This window comes from Dendrobates tinctorius, unplaced genomic scaffold (assembly GCF_039654945.1).
Source record: "Dendrobates tinctorius isolate UK_male_01 unplaced genomic scaffold, ASM3965494v1 ptg000120l, whole genome shotgun sequence".
Taxonomy (NCBI): Eukaryota; Metazoa; Chordata; class Amphibia; order Anura; family Dendrobatidae; genus Dendrobates; species Dendrobates tinctorius.
Genome location: NW_027361788.1, coordinates 21,584,273 through 21,595,512, shown reverse-complemented (window position 1 = coordinate 21,595,512; position 11,240 = coordinate 21,584,273). Strand labels below are relative to the sequence as shown.

The window sequence follows — 11,240 nt, the reverse complement described above, 5'->3', positions numbered from 1 at the left end:
CTTATTTAAAGAATATGACCATGACATCATGGCCTTGGCTACCCATGATGCCGCAAAAGAAGGAGAGAGTGCTGATCCTGATGCTTCATATACCGAGAGGGCCAAGCTCTCTATGAGGCGATCCGTGGGGTCCTTAATGGAAGAAACACTAGGCACTGATAACAGTCTTTGAAGCCAGGCGTGACACTGGGGGATCCACAACCGGAGATTCCGCCCATCTCTTACAGAGCTCTGGTGCAAACGGATATCTCGTTTCTAGCGTTTTCTGGCCCGAAAAACGCTTGTCTGGACGTTCCCTGTGACGCTGCACTATGTCCTCGATCTCTGGGTGAGTGCCAAACACTCTATGCGGTCGCCTGGCCTTCTTAAAGGATACTTTATGACCTGAGCTTAGAGAGATGTCCTCCTCAATACCCAAAGTCTGATTACCAGCTTCAGTGAGACTGTCTACAGTCTCCAGGCACCCCGGGCTATCCAGGTCCAGGTATTCCTCCACGTCATAATCTGAACTCTGCTCACTCCCGGAAAATGGTGACGGTGAACGAGACGTCGCACTCACGGATGCCGAAGCACCGGAGGGGCCTGGAGACGCAGTGTGGGCTCTCTTCCTATGTGTCTGCCTAGAGAGAGTGCGGCCCCTGCAGGCCGGAGGCTCTTGTGAGGCGGATGAACCCTCCCAGACAGGCGAGCCGTCGTCTCTGCCCCTATCCGGGGCCTGAAGGGTCTCGATCGCCTTCGTAAGCGAAGCCATGGACCGCGAGAGTGATAACGCCCATTCCGGGGGGTCCAGACTCCTGGGCTCTGTCGCAGGGGAGGTCTCCTGGGCGCGTTCGGAGTCACAGGCTTCACATAACTTAACAGTCTGCGCTCGTGGGAACATAACCCCACAGGAGACGCATGCGGCATAAAGGAATGTGTGCGTCTTTACTTTCCCGGACATATTGCTGCTTGGGCCCAATCTATGAGATTCTGAGGGGAAAGGAGGAGGAGGGTAACCTTTTATTGCACGTAGCGTGGCACCAGGGACGGGGTCGCACTTACCCTGCTCCTGCGTCCCTCCCGTGCTTCTGCCCTGCCTCTGCTGCGCTCCTTCACCTCTGGGTAGGCGGCGATGATGCTCTCCTGGTCGCGGCCTACCCCTTACTGAAGCCAGGGCCTCAATTTGTCCGGTGCCCGCCCTAGCCACGGGGGGCGGCGCTGGATGTGACGTCACGCCGGGGGGTGGAACTTCCACCTGCAGCCTAGCTGAAGCCGCGGGCTAGATTAGACACTGCCCGCCTGTGCACTGGCGGCCGTTATCCCGGCGATCCCGCCGGCACCTCCCTGCCGCTCTCCTTCACCAGCGCTGGGTGTCTTTCCCATCCGCGGCCTCCGTGTACAGGTATAGGGAGGGAGGAGAAGAGGATGGGGAGGAGAAGAGGAGGGGGAGGGGGGAGAAGAGGGGAGGGAGTGGAATGGAGACTGCTGGATTACAGCCCTAGCCCCCAAAAAAACTACTGCCCGAGTAGAGTCCTGACAATCCTTGTCGCTGACCTGGAGCCTCTCCTGCCCAGGGCCCTCCCCAGCCATCCATACCTGCTCCATTCAGTAGAGCCATGAGGTAATCCATTTTGGACAGTGCAGGCACCCTAGCTCCGTCCGCCTTGCTCAGTCCCGAGGAGAGGGACCGTCCGCCGCCATGCAGCACCTCCGTCTTGCGTTGGTGGAGCAGTGGGGGCCGCACAGACTAGTCTTGTGCCTCTGTGCAAGCCCATGGTTTCAATACCTAGGGGTGGACAGGGCTAAGTCTGGCATAATGTCCCACGGTGCGGGAAAGGATACGTGGAGGGACACTCGCACGTGCTCGCCCGTTGATGGTTTGGGGAAATCGGATCCTTTCAATAGGATGCGTTGCCCCTGTCTTATCTTCATTAAATAAGATAGATGTCCGGGGAAAAGTCCCAGAGATGTCCCTCGGTGTGGGAAAGGATACGCGGAGACGATACTCAACGCGTGCTCGCCCGTTGATGGTTTGGGGAGATCGGACCGTTTCAATAGGGTCCGTCGCCCCTGTCTTATCTTCATGGGAAACAAACAAAAAAAAAACAGTCTAGAGAAACCCAGACATGTGTGCCTCCAAAGACAATAAGCAAAAAACTGGTTTCCGCCCGTAATCGGGGCAAGGGTGTATGCGGCGGAGGAGGAGCTAACTTTTTTTTGTATACTTAGTGTCAGCCTCCAGATGGCAGTAGCATACACCCACAGTACCTGTGTCCCCCAATGAGACGAAGGAGAAATAGACAGAACTCACGTTTTGAATCCTCTCCGGTGATCCCTGCCAGTCCTGCACACATCACTTACCAATCACTGACCACCACAGTCATGTGTCGTACATGGTCGTATCATAAGAAGACCCCAGTAGTGTAGTACTTAGTAAGCGTGGGCCCAGGTAAAGATGTGGCCAGAAACTACATCTTGATCTCATGACCCAGATCATATTGCAGTAAAAGTCCTTTAATCCACCATCAATGGCACATAATGGGTGCAGGATAACCAAATATTAATAAATTCAATAGTGATATAAAAGTGAAAAGAAACGCTAGATATAAAGATTATAACTCAACTTATTATACAAATGAAACAGGTCAATGAAAATATAGAAATTATACAGATTTATTCATTTGCATACTATATTAAATGTACGTCAGTATTGGAAACGGTGGCATGTGGTATCACTGGTAATTAATTGGTGGCTCCTGGCAATGCTTTTTCACCAGGTCCCGATATGTCGACTTTTCTCCTCTCTTCTAACCTCTAGAACCAAACGTATCCGGCTATACTGTACAGTATATACAATAACTAGCTATGGAAGAGGAGGACTAAGTGCTAACAAGCCACTCAGCATTGCTGCAACCAATACACTCAACTTAAATCACCAAAACCTTACCCTACTTGCCAAATATCCCGATATTGCCTGACACTTTGGGGACATTCCCACAGGTGAGGCTTAAATATACCTATTGTGTGCTTTAAAGTGTTGCTAAGTATGTTTTAACTTCCAGTATGATGTCCATCATATGTACCCAAACTTTGTAATCTGATATCAATCAAGACAAGAAATGTATTCAAATTTTTGTAAATACACACAATTTCCATGCTCGTTCGTCAATATTTTTCTAAACCGCTCGAATCTTCATTTCTACATGCTTGTATGAGTAGTTATGCCCTTTTGCAGTAAACCAGTTGATGCCATCCGCATTAGAAGTGTGTGCTCCTAGGTGATATAATCCATTGAGGTTTGCCCCGTGACAGTTGCTATACCACCAGCCCCCTTTATAGAGTAGTGAACAACTACCCTCATAAATGTCGTTGTCCTCATCTTTAGTACTAAACTTGATGTTGCTTAGACCTCCGAAGGAATCTCCTGCAAAATGGCAGAGACCAACATGTCAAATATTAGAATGGCTTGTCATATACTAAACGATCATCCTTATACAAGCAGTGACATTCATGGAAGTGTGAGGACTCCATAGCAAAAGTCAAAATGTCCCACCTGCCCTAAGGACAGAAGGACTTTTCTTTTGCTTGGTCCATCACACCTGCAGTACAATTCTCAACCCGCCAATTTATTAATTCCTTTGGAAAGTTCAGTTTTACATGGAGTTAAACCAATTTTCATAAAGGACATTTTGGCCAAATTGCTTCTCACCTGCAGTTCCTTCCTTAAAGGCTCCAATTAATAACTCATATTTTTTAGATTCATCCAAAACTTTGAAGCTTGCATACTTGGCAAACACCTTTTTGCCTTCAAAATCTTGTAGATCAACGCGTAATTCCCATGTTCCTTTATAGAGAAAGATACTTTAGAAACTGGAAGCTAAAAATACAAAGCAATGAAGAAATTGTCCAATACCAAACCCATTCAGAAAATGCAGAGGAGACCATAAAAAGTGAACCATTCTAGGCAACGTTACCAGGAGCAGAGATCTGGTGTCTTCATAAGAATAGGTACCTATACTCAGGTCAGCCTATCTGTTTCTGGTCTTAGGACTAGAATTGACCTGAAAGATTTACATCACAGGAGGGGGGTCAAAGGTAATATAATTTAGTGGTGCAGCAAAAGCTGTGCATGGAACTCTTAGGCCTTCATAGTTTTTAAATGTGACCTAGAAGAGGTGGCGAGGGATCTTCAGAATAGTGAGGTGATTTTATAATAAGTCCAACTTTGGCTGGATGTTGACCACCAAGACTCTTCTCTAGCTTTTTTCCTTAAAGTTTTTTCTTAGAATCAGGGACAGATGATGGAGCACTGCTTTCAAATAAAGAAGGACCAGGCCAACTAGTTCATGACAAACCATTATCAATCACTTATAGACCCTTTAACCTTCAATGCACAGTACTAGTCGAAAAATCAATAAGGAGATGATCCACAGGTTTCTCGTTACCTGTTGAGGTTACATGATGAATATTTTCATTCCCAAGCCAAAATTCATTCAGCCGGCTTCCAAACCCTTTCTTATAAGCATCCCAAGTACGGAAGAAGTCCACCGATCCATCCCAACGTCTTTGTATGACCTGAAGCAAGAAAAAGACCAAATTATTCGGCCAGGACTTCTGTTTCCGGACATATTATAGATCATAATACATCTAGTCTAGACAATATAGTTTACAAAAGGCTATACTTTTTTTTAGAAACAAGGATCCTTGCCCGCCAAAAAAAATCTCCTATAGGAGAATTACAAAGGCGTCAATTGAGTGGAGTAACTTCAAGCTCTTGGGGCCTAATGCAAAACTTGTAACAGGGTCGCCACTTGTCCTAAACCATTTATTATACTGTTGTCTTCTTATATGGTAGAGGGCACTTTTGGTTCTTTTAGACTTAAGGACCAATGTTTGACTGAATCCATAATATTCCAACTAAAGGAAAGGATATGTTTACAATGGATCTGGATTTTCCAGAAAAACCTTCTGATTGTGGCTTCCATTAACGCTGTAAATACTTACAATCCATCCCCCTTCATCTGTGTCCATATCGCACAGGACCTTCAGAGGCTGGCTGCCATCTGGGTATATGGTGTACCAATCACTGAGTACTGCCCCCTGATTCTGCACTTCTTTGCAGCTTCTGGCAGCTGCAAGACACATATAAATAAAAATACAACTTAATTCAAAGGTGTTTAGTAAAATCCTCTTCAAACACCCCTTTAGGGCATTTTGAGTTATGGAAGTACTAGAGTTAATTATGAATCATCATCTGTTAGTCTAAATAAAGTGTTATAAAGTGCACTTGGGAGGACCCTGGGTGTCCATGCACATAAGCAAACATGAGTTTTTGGGACATGTGTAATACTTCATTTTCCCTGCGGGGTGCTGTAGAAAAACTGCACACTTGCTGAAAGGTTCCATCACAAATTGCTTTGTGATCAACCTAAAACAGACAATACTTTTTAATCCTAGAAATCATTGTCACAACACCAAATCAGCCTGATGTGGTTTAGTAATTAAAGGATTATTTTCAGGACAGACATATCCACAGATGAGGGTAGCTTGCCCATTACTACAATCTCTCGAAGACTATACTTTAGAATTTTCTTGTTCTTATTGATGTAATTTGATTGTTTAATTTGCGGACTAGCATTTTGGAAACTACAGACTTTAGACTGATGGGGGTGAAGTAGAAGTTAAGTTCTCGCTCAGACATCTAACTCACCGTATATTGGTTCAGCAACACCACTTTCTCCTTTCTCTCCTATAAGAAAAATATATATCAGAGCAGCTGTCACTGCATCCCCCACAGGACCCATTTGCCAGAGCATAAAATATACTTTTCCTAAACTTTGTGTAGATGTTCTAGAGGATTGAAAATACCCCCTGGAAAAAAATCATGTACATTTTTACATAATTGAAGATTTTTCAAGACCTACTAAAACATTGCCCAAAGTTAGATATGTATTGAAATATCAAAGCCACTTGTTCTATTACTATGCACCACTCTTCCTTCCTCCTTTTGTGATTGATTCCATGATATTGCCTTCTACAGCAGCCATATTAGCAGCTTTGGGGTCATCATTTTGTCACAGAGTCACCAGGCTTCATAGAAATGCTGTTTCTCTGCGCTTTCCTTCTTATTTTGTTATGCATCATGTACTCTGCAGAGCCATGTGCTGATGCTGTATGGTGCCCAAGGAGCACATGAGGACTATTTCAGAACTGTAGACCCTCTTTGCGGACAACGTATAAAAGGTCAATACAAGTTCTGACTGATGTAAATCAGTCTCCAATGACTCAATTTTTTATATTAGAAGCTGGGATATGTGGAGATGTCATGGACTCCTTAAAATAAAGAGCTGCATCAACTACCCATGGGCCATACCAAACAGCTACTCACAGCTAAGCCTCCTTCAAAAATGCCACATAAATTGGAACAAAGTGGTCTGATGCTTGGGTAAAACCGCATTACCAAGATTAAGAATCCATGGTGAGAAGTCCTTGAAATTGATCAGTGGAATTAAAATGTGACCCATGTCATGCTCCAAATTACCCAAACAGGATGGATTCTCTGAATTCCACATTGCATTATTCACACTTTTGTTCTTACATACATCATAAGTTCTTTACTAACCCTTTTGGCCTTGAGGTCCAACCTTCCCTGATCCGCCTGCAAATCCTTTTTGTCCTGGAGACAAATAGCAAAACATTAATATAGCCTGATGTACATGGAGATCAAGGGCCTCTTTTAGGTTCTACTTGACACCACCAGCACCATTCTGCTTGATAAACTGCTGATCGCTATGGGTCCAACTGCCAGGTCCCTCACCGCCTCCAAGAAATGTGCTCTGAATGCCCTATTAGAATGTAATGGTGATCACACATGCATCATCAGCGCATTATTCATTCTCTATGGGACTGGACAGAGATAGCCAAGCACTGTACCCTGCTGTCTTGGGAAGTCCTATAAAAATGAATGAACTGGTACCATGCATGCTGGTCCACTGCTTCATTCTAACAGGACATTTTATAGCTCTATTCTCGGGACTTTGGTCCCAGTGTTCGAAATCCCAGGGATCAAGAAGTTATGACCTCTGCTATGAAAGTAAAACTTGCCAAATTTTGAATAACCTTTTAATCCCAATAGAACCCACAATGGCTACCTCTAAAATACATATGTTCATTTATTGTAAACGTAGTTGAATGCTTTCATTGATTCATGATCAAACAAATGCCAATATTTTATTAATACTTACTGGAGGCTACAATATAGGGCCTACCAGTGGCAGACATAGGCAGAAGAATGCTCTTGTGCTAGAACAGTATATAAGACCCTCTTTGTGTCATTGACAAAAGTTGCTTAATGCTGTGGAGGTGGAAGTGGCCCCCTTACCTCTTGGGACCCTGTGCGACTGCATAGGTTTCACCAATGGTGTGTCCTCTCCGTCGGTCTACCCTGTATAACCCATAGACTTTCATCGATATTCGCTTTGCACTAACCTTTCTCTCCTGGTGCCCCAACATCTCCTTTTTGACCTGGAAGTCCAGGATGACCAGGGCAGCCTCGAAGAATTGACAATTTATCCGAATCCCCAAACCCTAAAATTTTCACTTCTGTCGGTAAAAAAACACGTTACATAAATGTATATTATTAAACTAAACAATGCTTACATGTAATAGTCATGGGAACATATATAAAATGAAGACCAATCATCCATGCAAGTCAATGCACGGTGGCTCAGTGGTTAGCGCTGCAACCTTGCAGCGCTGGGGTCCTGGGTTCGAATCCCACCAAGGACAACATCTGCAAGGAGTTTGTATGTTCTCCCCGTGTTTGTGTGGGTTTCCTCCGGGCACTCCGGTTTCCTCCCACACTCCAAAGACATACTGATAGGGAATTCAGATTGTGAGCCCCATCGGGGACAGTGATGAAATGTGTGCAAACTGTAAAGCGCTGCGGAATATGTTAGCGCTATATAAAAATAAAGATTATTAAATAAAGATTATTATTAATGACCAGGAACCACCCAACTGCCTAAGGAGTAATGATGAACACAGCCTAAGGAGAAATGATGAACACAGCCTATAGGAAAGATATATATCTATGTACCGTGTTAGCCAGTAGATAGAAGAATAAAGGTACTGTCACACTTAGCGATGTACCAGCGATCCCGACCAGCGATATGACGCGGTCAGGATCGCTGGTGCATCGCTAAGTGGTCGCTAGTGAGCTGACACACAGGCAGATCTCACCAGCGACATCGCTGGGGATGGGGGTCGCTACTTACCTGTCACACTAGGCGATCCTGCGTCCTCCCGCCTGGCTCCACTCGTCGCTCGTCATCACAGCAGCAAGCGCCGCAGGAAGCTGACGAAGAGAAACAGCCCAGGACGTTCTCGCGCGATCAGCGATAAGCAGCGGGGGAGCGGGTTGTAGGTAAGTATCACACACAGCAATATCGCTAGCAATATCGCTATAACGTCACTAGTTATAGCGATATTGCTAGCGATATCACTTAGTGTGACAGTACCTTAAGTTTAGCCTGATCAAGAGACCTGAGTAGTCCCAAAAGATTGTAATTTGTTACCATCTTTTCAGTTAGCCATTAAAAGGTATCAACCACTGAGAACTCTCAATTCTAAATATTCTTCTGAACACAGCCTAAGGAGAAATGATGAACACAGCCTAAGGAGATATGATGAACACAGTCTAAGGAGTAATGATGAACACAGCCTAAGGAGTAATGACGGACACTGGCTAAGTAGTAATGATGAACACAACCTAAAGCCCCCGTTACACTAAATGATGTCCCAGCGATCCCATCAACGATCCGACATGATGGGATCGCTGGGACATTGTTAGGCTGATCGCTGGAGAGCTGTCACATAGACAGCCCCAGCGATCAGGACCAGTGACGATGGACGCTGGTTTCTAATGTAAAACATTGGGTATCCAGGAGCAGCGCGACTCCTGGATACCCGCTGTTTACCTTGGAAACCGGCGTACACGCTGGTTTCCAAGGTAAACATCGGGTATCTAGGAGCCGCGCGACTCCTGGATACCCGACATTTACCTTGGAAACCAGCGTGTACGCCGGTTTCCAAGGTAAACAGCGGGTATCCAGGAGCTGCCCTGCTCCTGGATACCCGACGTTTACATTAGAAACCAGCGTCCAGCATCGCTGATTGCTGGTTTCTCGTTGCCACACGCAGCGATGCGTGCTGGGCAGCGGGAGACCAGCAATCGAAAAACGGCCCAGGGCGCTCGAGCACGATCAGCGATAACCGGCAGGTGGGCCGGTCGCTGATCCCCGTAACACACAGCGATCTCGCTGGCGAGATCGCTGATGTGTCACAAAATGAGCGCTCTCACTAGCGAGATCGCTGTGTGTGACGGGACCCTAAGGAGTAATGATGAACACAGCTTGAGGAAAAATGTTGAACACAGCCGAAGTAAAAATGATGAACACAGCCTAAGCAGCAATGATGAACTGTTCATTATCACTGTCAGCTAAAAATATATATAAATGTATAAGAAGTACAGTACTCACCAGGACACGTCTGATCACTCCTACAGATTTCAAAAAAGAGTCCAAGCAAAAGCAGTACTGCCATACACATGACTGATTCAAGAAGTGTACACTGGTCTTCTGGATGGCACAGGTACTTCTAAATAAATTTGTAGACATCATGTTTATACACATACCTCGTGACCCCTACTGTTAATTCTAAGGGAGCTGTACTGGACCTGTTAAATATTTCCTTAGAGACTGGATGGGCCTTAATTATTTACTTAACAAATTAACTCATTCTCTCCAGTAGTTGAGTGTTCAAGCAGAATTAGTTGATAATTTACAGCAATCAGCAGGGTAAGTCCAAACAAAAACATCTTGTGATCACAGTGGAGGCTGAATGGTGGTGACTATCCTATAATTTTAGGAAAAATTGGCCCCAAGTGCAATCCAACAAAACATAAGATTGCACTCAGACAAACGTCAACCAGTTCGATACGACATAAAGATCGCACTTGGCCATGCAAGTCTGTGAGTCCGTGTAAATCATTGGACTGCACTCAGAATACATCTGAGTTCGGTCTGATTTCCACGGACTTACACACGGGAGAAGATAGAGACATTTTTTTCTCCATCTTCTTGTCAAAAGAATATCAGAGCACACTCTGATCAGAGTTTGATCACAGCGCAATTTGCATAATGAACCCAACTCTCTCGGATGTGAGAAACACAGTGGTGTGATCCCAGTCTAATGATAAGCAATATTCTGCATCAGCTTTGTAGGATGGAGCATTGTTATGAACCAATATTTTAAATTTTCAATCAGATTAAGGTCCGCATGAATGCTGGGCCACTGTGGTTGCATCAAAAGGTCTCTGGCAAGCTATGTCTAGGAGAACCAAATGCATAGGCCACTATTTACAAGGACTACAAACAGAAGGTCTATGTCAAGGGTGTTACTATGGGCCTTCTGGTGGGACACCAGGCACTGGATGCCAGGAAGTGCCAATAAGCCACTCTGCTTTAACCAGGGTATTTAGATACAGGGCTGGAGCAGAAAAACTAATATTTTTGTCCCAAATGAAGGAAAGCCTATTGCCAGAAACCAATATACCATACTCTGCTGGTCTACCACACCCATACCTAAAGGGTTATTTAGCAACATACAAATAGAAAATTAATTTGAAATAACAAAAATTACTAATCTAATAATTTTGCATATTATACCATGTTGTCTTGCAGATTGACAGCTTTCAGCAGAATCATCAGTAGTCAGAAAATTCTGTAAAGCTGAAAATATGGAACAGGTTGTGTTCCAGACTACAGTCCATGATCTCTCTGCTTTGTTTTGTCTTCTTTCTCCTGTAATCCTCCATGTTGCATCGATGAAGATCATGTTCACTCTATGTGCCAAATAAAACAGTTCACTCTCCCACAATGTCAGAATGCTGATGATTCTGCTGAAAGCTAAAAAGATATGTTCTTAACTATATTGTATGACCTCTCTGGTTTGTTTAGTCTTGCTCTTCCTGTAATCTTCCATGTTGTGATGGTGCAGGTAATGGTTTACCTTGGTTTCTCCCAGAATGTCTGAGTGCTGATGATTCTGCTGAAAGCAGAAATTTGCAACAGGCTCAATGTCAGATTCCCTCATTAAGCATCACTTACTCTTTCATTCCAAGACAGACAGAGCGCTTCCTCCTATTCTCCGTCAATGATGTTCTTGAAGGAGACAGCTAGGAGAAGGGACTAGATTTGCTA

At 44.7% G+C, this 11,240-nt stretch overlaps 1 protein-coding gene across 1 annotated transcript; it reads right to left on the bottom strand.

The window, feature by feature from the left end:
- Positions 1-2,821: 2,821 nt before the first annotated feature.
- Positions 2,822-9,588, bottom strand: LOC141046769 (ficolin-1-like). Its single transcript, XM_073541405.1, has 8 exons — positions 9,519-9,588; positions 7,468-7,581; positions 6,602-6,655; positions 5,690-5,728; positions 4,984-5,111; positions 4,425-4,554; positions 3,689-3,823; positions 2,822-3,403 (listed from the first exon to the last, which is right to left on the bottom strand). Exons 1-8 carry the CDS (start codon positions 9,586-9,588, stop codon positions 3,156-3,158), a joined length of 918 nt encoding a protein of 305 aa, XP_073397506.1. The 3' UTR covers positions 2,822-3,155.
- Between the last annotated feature and the right edge of the window lie 1,652 nt (positions 9,589-11,240).

Bases quoted from the DNA above. Each gene is read 5' to 3' on its own strand.
- LOC141046769 (XM_073541405.1), bottom strand. From the start codon at position 9,588: ATGTGTATGGCAGTACTGCTTTTGCTTGGACTCTTTTTTGAAATCTGT. The intron at 7,582-9,518 runs GTGAGTACTGTA...TTTTACCGACAG, and splicing joins GAGTGATCAGACGTGTCCTG to AAGTGAAAATTTTAGGGTTT. The intron at 5,729-6,601 runs GTTAGTAAAGAA...TTTTTCTTATAG, and splicing joins TGGACCTCAAGGCCAAAAGG to GAGAGAAAGGAGAAAGTGGT.